This window comes from Macaca thibetana, chromosome 11 (genome assembly GCF_024542745.1).
Source record: "Macaca thibetana thibetana isolate TM-01 chromosome 11, ASM2454274v1, whole genome shotgun sequence".
In the NCBI taxonomy this organism is placed as follows: Eukaryota; Metazoa; Chordata; class Mammalia; order Primates; family Cercopithecidae; genus Macaca; species Macaca thibetana.
This window is the reverse complement of record NC_065588.1, coordinates 22,661,210-22,678,612: the sequence shown is the minus strand read 5'-3', so window position 1 is coordinate 22,678,612 and position 17,403 is coordinate 22,661,210. Positions and strand designations below refer to the sequence as shown.

The 17,403-nt window shown below is 35.0% G+C and overlaps 1 protein-coding gene across 15 annotated transcripts in view; it reads left to right on the top strand.

Annotated features, from left to right (window-relative positions):
• Window positions 1-17,403, top strand: part of C2CD5 (C2 calcium dependent domain containing 5) — a 94,969-nt gene that overhangs the window by 8,649 nt on the left and 68,917 nt on the right. For all 15 annotated transcript variants that reach the window (XM_050750104.1, XM_050750101.1, XM_050750098.1 and 12 more), the window contains exons 3-7: window positions 1,095-1,181; window positions 9,055-9,226; window positions 11,244-11,339; window positions 12,325-12,480; window positions 13,343-13,541. In XM_050750104.1, coding sequence (XP_050606061.1) covers window positions 1,095-1,181; window positions 9,055-9,226; window positions 11,244-11,339; window positions 12,325-12,480; window positions 13,343-13,541 — 710 coding nt within the window. The remainder of the gene's footprint in view (window positions 1-1,094; window positions 1,182-9,054; window positions 9,227-11,243; window positions 11,340-12,324; window positions 12,481-13,342; window positions 13,542-17,403) is intronic.

The following is a 17,403-nucleotide window of genomic DNA, read 5'->3' as shown; positions in this document are numbered from 1 at the left end:
TAGGTTAAAATTCCTGGAAGCAAATCTAGGATTCTGCAATTTGAATGAACATAAAGTTATTGCCATTTGAATTTTAATTTTTGCTGTTTTTTAATTTTAAAATAATGCATTTAAAATAGGTAGTATCATGCATGGTTCAAAATTCAAAAGGTACAAAATGAGTCAGCTTCTCTCTCCCAGCCTTTCCTCTGCTCTTTCTAGTGACCACTGTTACTATTTCTTGTATATACTTCTAGAAATAATGTGCACATATATAGACATATACTTATTATATAAATTCTGTCCTTTTTTTTTTTTTTTTTGCTGAAGAATGCCATATATCTGCAGTAGAAAGGTGTATCTTGGAAGTTGTTCCTTATCAGTGCATGGAGAACTGCTTTATTCTATTTAGTGCTACATTGTGTTGCTTTACCATAAATTTAGTTAGTTCCATATTAATAGATATTTAGCTTGTTTCCAAGCTTTTGCTACAGTAATGCTGCTGATATATGCCATTGTGTACCTCTGTGGGATAAATTCTAAGAAATAGAATTGCTAGCTTAAAAGGGATTTAAGGCATTTAAAATTTTGGTATATGTTGTCAAGTTGTTCTCTGTAGAGATTTTTCTACACTCCTACCAGCAAAGTATGACAGTACCTCACGAATTCTGTGTTCAAACCTTTTGATCTTTGCCAGCCTGATAAGTAAAAATATTTTAGTTTGTATTTCTTAGTGTGAATGAGGTTGATCATCTTTTGATGTGGTTAAAGACAGCTGTATTTCCATTTCTGTGATTTGTCTGATCATATCCTTTGCCTCTTTTTTCTATTGGGTGGTTGATCTTTTACCGCTCTGTACGTGCTCTTTAGAAATGGGGGAAGTTAGTTCTTTGTGATGTGTGGAGCTGGTCAAGCAGAACAGTGGGTAATCCCTTGTTGTGAGTATAGTCTACAAGCTTACCTGGATCCATCTGTACTTTCTTCCCTTTGTCTCAGAGGATAATAGTCTTTTGTCCCCTTTATGGTTAATCCTTCTATTGGTTGGCTGACATTAACATTTACTTTTATTCACATTTTTGATATTTATATGTGAATAATTTCTTATTCATTTTTAGGTAAAATTTGGTAATACCACCTTTAAAACAGATGTGTACCTTAAGTCACTCAACCCTCAGTGGAACTCGGAGTGGTTTAAATTTGAGGTAAGTTTTTAAATGTCAACATTTTTTAGTGTATTTTTTTGAGGTGAATCTTTTCCCTCAGGAATAATGAGAACCTTTTATTTCAGGCATAGTAGTATTTCTACATCATAAAAATATTTTCTTTTCTGCTTACCTAGGAATATTGAGTATAAAAATGTTATATTACATTTAAGAAAATATAGTATATGATAACACATGAACAAAAGAAGTCCTCAAATGTATTATATTATTATTATTATTGTAGTTTTCTCTAAATTTTAGCATATACCAAAAATGACTTAAGAATAATATATGGATTAAAATAAATTTTTAAAAATTATAGTACTATATATTGTGAATATTGCCATTTAAATCATTTGTAAGTGTACAGTTTGGTAGCATTAATTACATTCACAGTGTTTTGCTACCATCACCACTATTTCCAGAACTTTTACTTTACCCTAAATTGAAATTGTGTACCCACTAACCAATAACTTCCCATTCCCTCCTCTCCCTAGACTCTGGTAACCTCTAATCTACTTTCTGTTTCTTTGAATTTGCTTATGCTAGATATTTCATATAAATGGAATCATATAATACTTGTCCTGTTGTATCTGCTTTCTTTTACTCAGCATAATGTTTTCAGGGTTCATCCACACTGTATGTATCAGAATTTTATTCCTTCTTATGGCTGAATAATATCCCATCGTATATGTATGCCACATTTTATTTTCTAATTGAGTTATTTTTGTTGTTGAGTTGTAAAAGTTCTTTATATATTCTAAATATTAACTTATTATCAGATATATAATTTGCAAATATTTTCACTCATTCAGTAGGTTGTCTTTTTACTTTCTTGATAGTTTTTTTTGATGCACAGAAGTTTTTAATTTTGATGAAGTCCAATATATTTATTTTTGTTTTGGTGTGAAATGAAAGAATCCATTGCCAACTCTCAGGTCGTGAAGATTACCCCTATGGTTTTTGTAAGAGTTTTATGGTTTTAGTTTTTATGTATAGGTCATGGATTCATTTGGAGTTACTTTTTATAATGGTGTGAGGTAAGAGGCCAGCTTCATTCCTTTTTTTTTAAAGACAGAGTCTTACTCTGTTGCCCAGGCTGGAGTGTAGAGGCGTGATCTTGGCTCACTGCAACCTCCGCCTGCTAGGTTCGGGTGATTCTCCTGCCTTAGCCTCCCTAGTAGCTGGAATTACAGGCATGTGCCATCATGCCTGGCTAATTTTTTTTGTATTTTTAGTAGAGATGGCGTTTCACCCTTTTGGCCCGGCTGGTTTCGAACTCCTGACCTCAAGTGATCTGCCTGCCTTGGCCTCCCAAAGTACTAGGATTACAGGTGTTAGCCACTACGCCTGGCCCCAACTTCATTCATGTATGTCGAAATTCATACATGTAGAAATTCAGTTGTTTGGGCACATTTGTTGAAGAGACTGTTCTTTCCCCATTGATTGGTAGTCCACACAGAGACAGGAGGTGGTTATGTTCAAATGGCTCGTGGCCTGGTGATCTGAGGGGATTTCTCTAAAAGGGGAGCCTCCCATCTCCTCACCCAGGTCTCTTTTCATTCCTCCCATCTTCCCACTTGTGCTTCCTTCCTTGAGACACTTGAACGTAGAGGTCCCTATCACTCATGTTTTCCTCTTGTGCTCTTCTTAGGAAGTCCATTGTGTTACTGTTAGAATGTCTGTTTTATGTTGCACCCAGCCACCTCCCTGCAGTTTCTGCTCTCTTTCTTGCTATATCTGTTTATTTTTTCATGCATTGATTTGGTCTGTCGGCATGCCCCGATCCTCCAAGAGATTATAGGGACTTTACTAGGCTTTGGGATCAACAAGGTGACATACAAAAGGAGATACAATTCTCACTTACAGACTGCTTATTATAGCCCAGGCACTGGTGAAGTGCTTTACATGTGTTAACCTCATTCAGTTCTCACAATGCCGTGAAGGCACCTTTATTTACTTATTTATTTTTGAGATGGAGTCTCACCCTGTCACCCAGGCTGGAGTGCAGTGGCATGATCTCGGCTCACTGCAAGCTCTGCCTTCCGGATTCACGCCATTCTCCTGCCTCAGCCTCCCGAGTAGCTGGGACTACAGGCACCTGCCAGCACGCCCAGCTAAGTTTTTGTGTTTTTTAGTAGAGACAGGGTTTCACTGTGCTAGCCAGGATGGTCTCGATCTCCTGACCTCGTGATCCACCTGCCTCGGCTCCCCAAAGCGCTGGGTTTACAGGTGTGAGCCACCACGCCCGGCTGGCACCTTTTATTTTAAGATGACTCAGAAGTCCAACCCAGAGCTAGCTAAGTGGTAGAGTAAGGATTCAGACCGAAGTCGGCCTGACTCCAAAGCTATTACCAGATCACCACACCTCCATCTTACATTCTTCCTTTCTACCCACTCCCCTTCCCAAATTAAACATCCTTGTCAGTTATTGTTCCCTGTGCCAGCAGTGTTTTCCCTGCTTTTTTTATTCTTCTTCACTACTATATCCTCAACCCCCAGAAGAGCATGTAATAGGCTCTCAGTAAATATTTGCTACACATATTGCCCATTTCTCTGATAACCACTTCCTTCACCTCTCAGCTGCAAGAGAAATTTTCTTCTTTGGAATTTTCTTTGGACTACTTAAGAACCTTGTGAGGACCCGTTTGGTTTTTCCTCCCCTGCTATTTCATGCCAGCCCTTATATTGGGCAGCACTGTGGCTGCTGTGCCTTTTCTGAGGCCTCTTTCATAACCATTATGGAGCCTGGGTAAAGTTTAGCTCTTGCAGGGTAAGGTGTCATTCTTCAGTGAAAGAGAACAAGGGAAGAAAAGTATTGGGTTGCTTGAAAGACGCTTTGATCATGCTGGGGAACCTGCCAAACTCATACCTGAAGATGGAAGAAATAACACTAGGATGTTTAGGCACTGCTTTGCTTACGGTTTATGTTAGGACCGTGATCTTTCTTTTAGTGTTGGAAGGCACATTCAGTAGTGGTTGGGATACTGAGTAGCAGCCCTCTATTGGAAAAGCTTAAAGGTCTGGATTAAGAGAAAACACATTCTATTTCTGGTGCCTGCTAATTTGCAGATGACCTCAGACAGCCTTACCATTTGGAGCCTCTGTTTTTTTCAAATGTGAATCCTTTCCAGAGTAGTGTAGAGGTGGCTATGAAGCATGTTGTATATTAATATGAGTTGCACTAGTCAAAAAAAAGAGATTTTTGTGTATGTGTATGTGTGTGTATATATATATGTATATATATATATATTTGTTTTGTTTTTGTTTTTGAGATGGAATTTCCCTCTTGTTGCCCAGGCTGGAGGGCAGTGGTGCGATCTTGGCTCACTGCAAACTCTGCCTCCCGGGTTCAAGCGATTCTCCTTCCTCAGCCTCTCGAGTAGCTGGAATTAACACTCATGAGCCACCACATCCTGCTAATTTTGTATTTTTAGTAGAGACGGGGTTTCTCCATGTTGGTCAGGCTGTTCTCAAACTCACGACCTCAGGTGATCCACCCGCCTCGACCTCCCAAAGTGCTGGGATTACGGGCGTGAGCCACTGTGTGCGGCCCAGGAATAATATTTTTAAATCACTCAGCATTTTGGATAGGCATTCGGTGTTTGGGAGAAAGTGGGTTTGAATATTAGCATTTTGGGGTATATCTTCTGTTCTTTCGTTAATGTATAGTTTAGTTAGTCTGAGTGGCGTAGGTGTGCTAAAAAAATAGAACTGCAGTTTGAAAAGATTTTGTTACCAAACTTAATCTCAGTTTGTATAAGAAAGGTGTACCTCATCTGTAGACTCAGAGCATTTATGGGCAGTGACAGCTTTTATTTATTATCTCTGTGGAATATAACTGTGTTTCTCAAAATTACTACCTCATCAGAGTAGCTTGGCTGTGTCTCAGTCTTCTACCAAAAGGACTCAGTTATAGAAACTGTTATTCTTAACCTCCCAGTAGCTTTCACCGAAAGGTTTCCAAGCAGATGGATCTCTCTAAGGAAGATAATTCCTGGTTTCTGTAAACTCCTCCTCTTTTAAACTGGACTTCCATGTTATCTGCTAGAACATTGAACTGGAGGTCAGTAAATTTTTTAGGACTTTACCTTTGAGGCGAGTTAAAAAAAAATCAGTTGGACATAGATGTGAGGATTTATTTCTGGACTCTCAATTCCATTCCATTGGTCTATATGTCTGTCTTTATACTATTACCATACTGTTTTGATTACTATAGCTTTGTAGTGAGTTTTGAAATCCGGATGTGAGAGTCCTACAAGTTTATATTTTTAGTTGATATTTTCATCATGAAATATTTTGATTCTCTTCTCATTTTCTTTTATGTTATGTACAGATTTTTCTTTTAGCTGTTTCTAAAATGCCACTATGTATTTTGAAAGACCCGTTGCACATGTATTCAGTCTATTGTGACATTTTAAACTACATTATTAAAGGTGTGGAATATATGAGTCAAAAAATAATTGGAGTACCTTCCTTGTATGATTTCAGATGGAATTAGAATTACAGAGTCTATCTTCATTACCCAAGCAATACACTGGAATGTTTATATAGTTTATTTTGATGGCCTTTCCCCCAACTATAACCTAGAAATTGTTAAAAACAAATAGTTTTAATTACATTGTTATTGAAATGGTGGGAGGAGGCAAGCTTCATATGTCAGAGTAATTTTCATGATACTAGGAAATATTAAAAAAGTGATATTTCATTTTAATGATGATGGTAATAAACTGATATTTTTTAAAGCTAATGAGTACTCAAGCAGCTTACTTAACTATATGAAAAATAATATATTTATTTTCTGAAATAAGGGATTTACCAGGCAGTTCCCTTAAAATTTAGTAAGTTAGTGGCTGGGTGCAGTAGCTCATGCCTTATCTCGGCACTTTGGGAAGCCGAGGCAGGTGGATCACCTGAGATCTAGAGTTCAAGTCCAACCTGGGCAACATGGTGAAACCCCGTCTCTACTAAAATACAAAAATTAGCCAGGTGTGGTGGTGCGCATCTGTAATCCCAGCTATGTGGGAGGCCGAGGCCTGAGAATCGGTTGAACCTGGGAGGCAGAGGTTGCAGTGAGTCAAGATCACACCATTGCACTCCAGCCTGGGTGACAGAGTGAGACTCCGTCTTAAAAAAAAAAAAAGACATTTAGTAAGTTATTGTTTTGACTAGTCTTCCTGAATAATGTGTATGCTGTGAAAAATGTTTAAAACTTTGTGTTTATAGTTAACATTGATTATGTAGTACTTTTTAAACCCTTTTTAAAACCCTGTTTATCAGTTGTTAATTGCATTCAGTTTTATATATATATATATATTCAGTTGTATAGATATATACACACACAGTTGTGTATATATACAGTTTATATACACAGTTGTGTATGTATATATATACAGTGTATACAGTTGTGTATATACAGTTGTATATACATATACATATATATACAGTTGTATTATACAGGTATATATAGACAACTATATATATACAACTGTGTATATATGTACAGTTATATATATACACAACTATATATACACAACTGTGTTTATATATACAGTATATATATACAGTTGTGTGGAGATCTATATATATATATATATAGCACTCAAATAAATGTCTTAAGCAAAATAGATGTTTTTATCTTACATGAAAGGAATGTTGTACTAGGCAGTGTAAGGGTAGTATGGTTGCTCCACGCAGTCATTTTGGACTCCGTTATCTATACATAGCCTGTGGCTTCTCTTAAAATGATTCAAGGTCCTTTTGGCTCCAGTTTAGCACCTGGAGTTCCAGTGAGCACATGAGTATTCCAGGCTGGCAGAAGGAGCTAGAGTGAAGGGGAGTCCAGGAGGAGGAGCTGATGAGTTAACATAACACTTTCAGATGAGCAAGCCTTCTTTAACAAGTTTGCACCCTCCCTACCAAACTCTATGTAATGATTTATGCTTGTATCACATTTAGTTGCAAGGGAGGCTAAGAAATGCAGTATTTTAGCAGTGCATATTGCTAATTTAAACATTTAAAACATCTCTCAGAAAGTCCTAATTTATAATATTTTGGGATTCCAGAGAGGCTCCATTTACTCTACTAAATATTCTTAATTACTTCATTATAATTAATTCTTGAATTTCCCTATTCATATTAGTCATATTATTAGCTATCTATGTATGTATCACAAGCTATATTTAGTCACTTAGTTGTTAGTTTAGCGCCCCCTAATGTCAGGGAAGGGATACCTTAGTGTACCATGAGAAAAAATGATAATACTCAGGGGTGAATGTACAGGTGGTTAAATAAGTATATACAGAGAGTATTTTTAGTGGAGTTAGAAATGGGGAGAAATGTCTTGGAGTAATGGTTAGTGGTTTGTTTTATGATTCTTTCTCTTTTATTAAATGTATACATAACAGAATAGTACTGGAGAGAATGCCATTGGATGACAGATGATTCGGAATGGGTTGGGATTCAAAATGATCATTTTATTTTAACATTTCATTATGGAAAATTTCAAGCATGCATAAAGGTAGATTAGTATATTGAACCTCACCTACCTTTAACAGCTGTCTACATTTTACTGTTCTTGTTTTGTCTTTTTAACTCCCGCCCACCCCAGTTTTCCCTCTAGTGGGGATATTTTAAGGCAAATTTGAGATGTTGTATGATTTCATCTATAAATTCCAAATTATATACCTCTTATAAAGAAGGACCCCTTACAAATAAACAAAACCGTATCACATTATCACACTAATGATATCAGTAATTCCTTAATGTACTTTAATTCTTAAAATAATCTTCAGAGGCTAGATTATTAGCTTAACATGAACAAGAAATTAAATAGGGAATAGGGAAAGGCATAATATTTCATATCTAAGTTTAAAAAACCAACCAAAGTATACGGGTTGTAGAGTTATCACTTGACCAAAGCATATGTAAGAGTGATACAGAGATTGTAGCCAACCACAGACTCAATCTTAATAGTATGGTATGTCTGATGTAAAGAAGAACATCCATAGACTGCATTTTAAAAGTGTAATTTTCTTGTTATAGAAAATAATCCTTTTGCATTCTGTCCCAGTCTTAATACTGTCTATAATATGTTCCCTTCTGGCCACTATATTTGATGAAGGGGGCTGGCAAATTAAATAATGGCATGATATCCAGACGGTGGCAGCCAAAATAGTGAACGTGTCTTCCGTGAGGGAGAAATCGTTTTGCACTGTTCTCCATTGTAAATCCCTCCGTTGGGCACAGTGTTTGGCATATGATAATAACTCGATAATGACTAAATAAAAGGGGAAAGGGTAGACGTTTATATCATGAACTTAATTTGTGAACTTACTTAATTTGTGAATTTGTTACACATAATGTTAGTTATGTGTAACTACACATAACTTACACATAATGTTAGTTTCTTACACATAATGTTTCTTACACATAATGTTAGTTTTCCTTATGGTTTTGTTCTCTGAAATCACCCTTAGAAATTGTGGTGTCATTGTACTCAATTAGCATTCTTCTCTCTATAGATACTACATGAACTCTAATATGACATTCCTTAGGCACTTTTGCTGTATATCATAGGCAAAGCTGTAAAACACAGAATGATATGTACAAAAATTGAGATATAACTTTTTTTATTGTTAGTCATCCCACTCTTGTGCTGAGAGATAAACTTTTTTTCTTTAGAAAGATGGGATATTGTGTAGGAAAAGGAGCTATAACTTTTTATGTGTTAATTCTTTTCTCTACTTTGGTGCTTAGAAATCTGTAAGATTTTATTTGCAGATGGTCATCCTTTTCATTTGATATAGGTGTACATTTGTGGTAATTAAGATTTAAAAACTATGTGAGATTTAATTTTAAGGTATGCTTTTAGGTGGATGATGAAGACTTACAAGATGAACCTTTACAGATCACAGTTCTTGACCATGATACTTACAGTGCAAATGATGCCATTGGTAAAGTGTACATTGATATTGATCCTTTACTGTATAGTGAAGCTGCAACAGTCATCTCAGGATGGTTTCCAATTTATGACACCATACATGGTAAGGAATAATAAGAAAGTATTAAAAATAACAATCTTAATCTTTTTTACTTGTCTTTAAAGACATTTGTGCTATATTTGGTGGTTTAAAATAAGTATCTTTAGGCTAGGTGCGGTGGCTCTTGCCTGTAATCCCAGCACTTTGGGAGGCCGAGGCAGGTGGATCACCCGAGGTCAGGAGTTTGAGATCAGCCTGGCCAACATGGAGAAACCTCGTCTCTACTAAAAATACAAAATTAGCTGGGCGTGGTGGCGCATGCCTGTAATCCCAGCTACTTGGGAGGCTGAGGCAGGAGAATCGCTTGAACCCGGGAGGCGGAGGTTGCGGTGAGCCGAGATCACGTTCTGTGCAACAAGAGTGAGACAGTTTCAAAAAAAAAAAAAAAAAAAAACCATATATACATATATGTGTGTATGTGTGTGTGTGTATATATATATCTTAAGATGATGCCTTTTTAAAAATAAACAAATAATAGTAAATTATTGTTAGTAAAATTGTTGCTTCTCAACATAATTTGAGATAATGCTTGCTAAATTTGTACAGTATGGTAAGTAAATGCATGATTTAAAACTGATCTAGTGTTGATACTGTGTTTCTAAAACACATTTTCAAACTGATTAATACTGATTTTTGTGCTTACAAATTATTTAAAAGTTTTTTGTTGCCTGAAGCAGGACCTTCTGGGCAGTTGGGATTACAGGCACATGCCGTGACACTTGGCTGATTTTTAAATTTTTTTGTAGAGACACGGTTTTGCCATATTGACTAGGCTGGCCTTAACTCCAGAGCTCAGGTCTGCCTCAGCTTCCCAGAGTGTTGAGATTTGCTTTCTTAATATTTTAGTAGGTAAATTATTGAGTCAGTTTTCTTAGGTCTTCCACCATAAGTATGAATTTGACATGAAGTCAGGACAGTCAAATGAAAATATTTAGTAAATGTTTAGAGATAAGAGCTGGGTCATTCTTATTTATCAGAGCATGTTTTGAAAACCCGTATTCTTGGAAATTTTTATTTACTTAATTTTTTTCTCGCTATGTTGTCCAGGCTGGTCTCAAACCCCTGAGCCCAAGCTGTCCTCCTGCCTTGCTTCCCGTTACAGACATGAGCCACTACTCCTAGCTTGGAATTTTTTAGTTAGCTTACTTTAACTTATATTCATTGAAATGAATAAAACTTCTTTTGTTTTAAATCAGATTCTTGCATTACTTGTTAAGAATATATAATCTGGGATCATAAAGATCTGAATTTTAATCCTGGATCTGCCACTTAACAGCTGTTGACACTATGTTAATTCCTTCATTTTTATTAAATATTAATTTCTTCCTTTGTAAAATGAGGATGATGCTACCTTATTGGGTTAATGTGACCACTCTGAGATACTACCTGTAAAACATTTAGTACATCCTCTTTCACTGCTCAGCAAATGTTGTCACCATAATCATTACATCATCATCAATTCAAATGGGACTCCTTTCTAATTCGTCTTGGGTCAAAGTGGAAACTTGTGGTGAAAATGAAAATTACTCATTTTCTAATGCATACATGTTGTGCTTCAGAAAATATACAGAAACTACTGAGAATGAAAATAATTAGGAAACAAAGCTGCCATTACTATCATGATCAACACATTACAGATGCACCTTGATTTGTGATGGGGTTATATCCCGATAAATTCATCCTAAGTTGAAAATGCATTTAATATATCTAATCAACTAAACATTGTAGCTTAGCCTAGCCTATCTCAAATGTGCACAGAACACTTATATTAGCCGACAGTTAGACAGAATCAACTAAAACAAAGACTAGTTTTTAAATAAAGTATTGAACATCTCATGTAATTCATTGAATTCTGGACTGAAAGTGAAAAACAGAATGGTTTTGCACCCTGGTAAAGTTCAAAAAATTGTAAGTTAAATCATTGTATTTTAAAATCATTATTTAGCAGTAATTTGCTTCATTATTTAATTGTACATTACTTTCTTAAGGTAGAAACTTGATTTTCTTTTTAAATTTATAGGTATCCGTGGGGAAATCAATGTAGTTGTCAAAGTAGACCTCTTCAATGATTTAAATCGATTTAGGCAGTCATCATGTGGAGTCAAATTCTTTTGCAGTAAGTAAACACATTCTGTTACTCAACAGGAAATGTAATTAACTAACTGTTAAATATGAGAAATCAAGTTAGCATTTCAGAAGGCAAGTAGAAAGGGTATTATACTTGGTTTTAATGCCAAAGAGAAAATTGTTAATTTTCTAGAATAGTTACAGTAGTTCTGATTTGAGTATAAATGGTATCTAGTTTTTGAACATTTATAGAAAGTTTTATTAGAAAAATCCAGTGACATTTTACTGTAGTATAGGACACTGAAAGAAAGGAGCAGAACACTACGGCTAAGCACTGTGGTGCTGTCCCAAAATACACAGGCTTCTATGGTTATTGGGTCTAGGGAACTCCATGAAATATATGGGTCTGAAATGGGCAGATCTTGGTGACTCACAGCCAGCCTGCAATAGTAGGATTGAAATCCCTAACTAGCTGACTTAGCTTCAGTGCACTAATGTTTATTTTAAGAGGCTAATTTGGTACAGATGTATTCAGGTTCTCTCCTTTTTGAATCTGAACTTGACTCCTCAGGTTATGTCAGAAAGGTAGTGGTTTGATTTTTGAAACTGTGCTATGTGGTGTACAGAAGTGCTTTCACAAAGGGCTTTGAATAATTGAAGATTTAAAAAAATTCATTATCTGCTTTCTACGTATTTATGTAATAATTAGCTAGCTGACCTAAATTTTGATTTTTTAAACTTTGTATTGAATTCTGTTTAAGGTCGTCTATAGCTGTTTTCCAATTTATACAAATACAATTTATATTTACTTTGCTTACGTGAGAAAGGTGAGAGGCTCCATGAAAGAAAATAATTATTTCTAAAAATGAAATAGATCTTAGAAGACTGATTGGAAGTATTATTATAATTACATTGAGAATATTACAGTAAAAGATGTTCTTATGTATCTAAAGGTCAGAAAACTGAGATGAACAGTTTTTAAAAACTGAGTTTTACCTTTTGATAAACAGAAGCATAATAATTTGTTTTAACAGCAACATCTATTCCAAAGTGCTATAGAGCTGTGATAATTCATGGATTTGTAGAAGAACTTGTGGTCAATGAAGACCCAGAATATCAGTGGATTGATCGAATTCGCACACCAAGGGCATCAAATGAGGCCAGACAGAGACTCATTTCATTAATGTCAGGTATTTAAAAAAAAAAACTTTATTACTGACTGATTTAATACTCTTAAATTTTTCACTTTCCTTTGCCATGCTACCTCAACTTTTACAATGAAGGGTATGAATTAGCAGTGACTGAATGCCTTCCCCGACCCAGCCTTCCTGAACACACTTGCATTGCCTTCTTTTAACAAGTGGAAATGCAAATCAGAAGCTTGTAGTAAAAGGAAATTGTGTTGATGAGGTAGTGTAGTGGAAAGAGCACTGAACAAGGGGGGTTCAGGAAGGAACCCTGAATGGGAACCTGGATTCTAGTTTTCCTCCCTCTACCATTTATTTGTCAGAGCTTAAGCAAATCACCTTCTTCTGTCTCTCATACTTTCTGTTCAAATGTTGCCTTTTCACAGTTCTTCCCTGGGTAGTGTAGTTCCCTCTACCCATTTGACCACTTTCCCTGCCACTCTGACCTCCTTCCCTTTTTAAATTTTTCTTTGAAAAACTTGTTTACCATTTTATTTAAAGTTTATATTTATATTAAGAGTTATATATGTATATGCATGAATATATATGCATACATATGTTTCACACAAAGTATCAATGTTCTATTTATATAGTAAATATGTATATTTGTTTTTGTTCTATATATTTGTGCTGTATAAGTATATATTATATTTTATAATTATGCTATATTATAATAGAATTATGTTCTGTATTCCGTAGAAGCTAAACCAGATTATCTTTTAAGTTTACTTCAAGTTCTGAAAATCTGTGATTTTCTTGGACTTTTTTTTTTTTTTTTTTTTTTTTTTTTTTTACCACTACCATATCCAGTCTTATAGTATGTAATGTAAAGAGAAGCAAGAATGAGATTTCCCACTTTTTGTAGGTGAACTGCAGAGGAAGATTGGCTTGAAAGTACTTGAAATGAGAGGAAATGCAGTTGTGGGGTACTTACAGTGTTTCGATCTGGAGGGCGAATCTGGGTTAGTGGTGAGAGCCATAGGAACGGCGTGTACTCTGGATAAATTAAGTAGCCCAGCAGCATTCCTTCCTGCATGTAATTCCCCATCCAAAGAAATGAAGGAGTAAGTATGAATCAATGAAATTGTTCTTGCTAAGATTTTTATCTTTTATCTATGCTTTTTCATTTGATTTGAAACATTTTAGTAGGGTGGTTCAACATTTTCTCTGTGATGATTTTTATTGGCAATGACTGTCAAAATTTAAAACTTAAAAATATTTAAATATTCCTAATATTTTATTTATACCATCTTATTTATTTGTATTTTTATTTTTTGAGACAGGGTCTTGCTCTGTTGCTCAGGCTGGAGTTCAGTGGCACAGTCTTGGCTCACTGCAGCCTTGACCTTCCAAGCTCAGGTGATCCTCCCACCTCAGCCTCCTGAGTAGCTGGGACTACAAGGGCACGCCTGCATGCCCAGCTAATTTTTGTATTTTTAGTAGAGATGGGATTTTGCCATGTTGCCCAGGCTGGTCTCAAACTCCTGATCTACCTGCCTTGAACTCCCAAAATGCTGGGATTTACAGGTGTGAGCCACTGTGCCCAACCTATACCATCTTACTATGAAACAAATTAAGTAATATAAAATTAAACATTCCAGATATTTAGACACTGCATATATGAAGCATAAAATGAATATTCATGCATTCTGTGGCACTTTATTTTCTGAGGAATGCTTAAAACCCTCTACCAGATAATCCAATTATACTTATTAATGGCCACATAGTATATAAAGCAGGAAAAATTGATTTGTGCGGAAGTCTTAAACTCAAATGTCTAGAGGCCAGGGAATTTATATGAATAAACTAACCGAGTGTAATTAAATAGAGTATACTACTGCCTGCAAAGCCAAGGTTGGCAAACTTTTTTTGGGAAAGGCCAATATTTTAGGGTCTGCCCATATGATATCTTGTCTTTATTTACAAAAAAGGGAGTTTGCTGATCCCTAATCTAAAGAAATTTAGAGTCATACATTTTAGAAAATCTATGTGTGATCCTGCAAAACACTTCTGTTGACTTGATTTGGCCTGTGTGTGTCATCACTGTGTCAGAGGCAGAGATTTTCAGCATGATGATAGTGGTGACTGTCAATACAGAATGTTTGGAACAAGATTTTTCTGTCATAATGATTAGGGGGCTAGGTCCTGTTGGGGACTAGAGAGACTATTCTGCAAAGCAAGGGACAACCCTATACAATGAAGATTTGTTCCATCCTAAATGCCTTTAGAACTTCGGTTGAAGATCACTCATCTAGAGATTCTTCTAAGTCAGGGGTTGGCAAACTTTGTCTGTGAATGACAAAATGTACAGGTAAATAATTCAGTTTTTGCCGATGTTGCTTCATAACTGCCATTGTAGCACAAAGGCAAACATAAACAGTATGCAAATGAATACAGTGTGACTGTGTTCAAATAAAACTTACTTACAAAACAGATGGCAGGACACATTCGGCCTGCAGTCTGTAGTGTGCGGACTCCTGTCCTAGATAATCAGGGAGTCAGAGTTGTATAGTCAGGAAACCTAAAATGTTCCGCAGTTCAGCAGTAATCAGGAGGGGTTGAATAGAAAGGTATCGTAGTATGAAAAAACATGTTTTTTCACAATCTTTTTTAAAATGAAATTTTCATCTTAAGTGCATTCTTTTTGTTTAGCCATTTTGTTTCTGCTGGCTCTTAGTCATTTGGGTTGAATTTTATTCATAAGAGGAAGCACAGTGTTACATACTGCATAATTTTATTTGGAAACACATTGGCAAATGAAATAATTGTTTTAAATAAATTGAAGAATGAATTTGCTTTATATTCCATTTGAAATATCTCCTAGAAAGATAAGAATTGCCAGCTGCCAGCAGTAGAGTCAGATTGCAGGTTTAGCTTTTTGAGGGATTCAGATTGTTTTTCCCTCTCTCTGTAGCAAATTTAAGTAAATATTTAGTAGCAAATTAAAGTGAAAGTTTAAGCCAATTTAAGTAAGTTACTTAGTTGAAAGAGAATGAGAAAGCTATATTACCTGTTGCTTTCTTAGAAATAAGGATAGCAGGGGTATATGTTTTGCATACATTCAGGAAGAGTTCTATTAGCGTAAATCTTCTGGGATTGTATGTGTCTTCTCCTTTTCTAATCTTGTTGTAGCCTCATGATGAACCTAAGTTCCTTCCTTAGGATTTTCTGAAAGGCATCTTACTAATAAAGTCAAGTTATTTTGAAAAAACCCTCAATACTCAGGCTGTTTTATTTCAACTAGCTTCATTGTATTTTTGATAATGAAGCAATTTGGGTTCTATTTCAAAGCCTATTTTATGATTCAGCTGATTATAACTATTCTGGTATTTAATTATCATGTAATATTGTTAATTCTAGACAGGAATTTGATAAAAGGTTGTCTAGATTATGTTATTGACTGACTGGAAAGGAATATTAATATTATAAATACCACAGGTTATTATTATGAGGCATCCTTTCATGCAGAGACACTGATCGAATTAGAAAACTCCAAGAATACATTATGGTGATGTTCCAGTGCATTTGAATTTTAATTTGATGCCATAATTTGAACATTTTACACTGTTCATTTTAGTTTTTCATTTTATGTTACCTATATTAATGGTGTGTTCTACTTCCTAAATTTGTTTTTTTCTTTTAGATGTTTAGTGTCATGCACACTATAAATCCCTTTGGTGTTTTCCAGCTTAACTCTCTTGATGATAGAAAGTGCTTTTAAGTATGAGTTATTGCTTCTTTACTTAAGAAAAGTGCTGAGAGACAAATTCTCCTGTGTATAGTACTGATTATAATAAATATAGCTTTGTTTATTTTTAAGTCTTGGATTTTTAAATTCTTTTTGAGAATTCTTACACTTTTTCTCACTTCAGCAGAGAAATAAAAACAAAAACAAAACCTTACCCATTTTTTTGTGTAAAAGTAGATCACCAATGAATTGTTTGATTTTTATCCATTGTAGTAAATATCTTTTAATTTCTATTAGCAACAAAAGTAGAAACATTTCTGCTATTGTAGAATCAGTAATATTTTCTGAAAGTAGTCTGTAGACCTTAGGAAGGACTATTATGATCAATTAGTGATAGCTCATGTTTGAACCTTGACAAATTGTGAATTGGGGATTGTTCTTGGGCAGTCAGTAATATAGCAATGGAAAAGAAAAAAAAGGTCAGGTAAAGTTGGGCTCTTGGCCTGCCTTTAAAGTGGGGATGATAGTTTTTCAGAGTGTACTCACTTATGATTCATATGGTTCTGTTTCCCTCATTGTGTGTAAGCAAAGGCATTGCACAATGAAATAATTGCTGATATTAAATTCAGGATTCTTATTTATGTAATATACCTTTTTACAACATTCAGTGTAATCCTTTTAGCCAAATTTTTTCTTAAAAATTTAAAATGTTATATATCAATGTATTCTCATATAACTGCTCCAAATATACACACACATAGATATGGTTTATTATAGGATGTAAGTTGATATCTTAGAAAATTTTGATTTGGAATATAGTTTATATAATATATTCTGTATGAGAGCCAAAGTTATTGACGTTGTTTTATGAAGGTGTCTTTAAAAGCAAGGTCCCCTTGTTTTGCTTCCAGTGTAACCTGATTTTAAGCTATATATTTGGTGTATAGAAATACTGGAATATGTTTATCTGCATATATGCGTTCAGTTCACTCATTTCTCTTTATGCCGTCATCTCTCATATTCTTAAGTACCCCATCTTAGTAACCTAGACAGTTATTTAACTTTCTTTATAGAAAATATAATTAATTATATCAGCAATTTATATCTCAGTTTCAAAGGTAATATAAGAACTTCATATTTGATTTTTTACTTTTGTGGGTGTCCCTCCCCATAAATAGTGCATAGTGAGTTCTGTTGTGATGAAAATAATAACAAATATGTTAAGGAAACTTAAAATA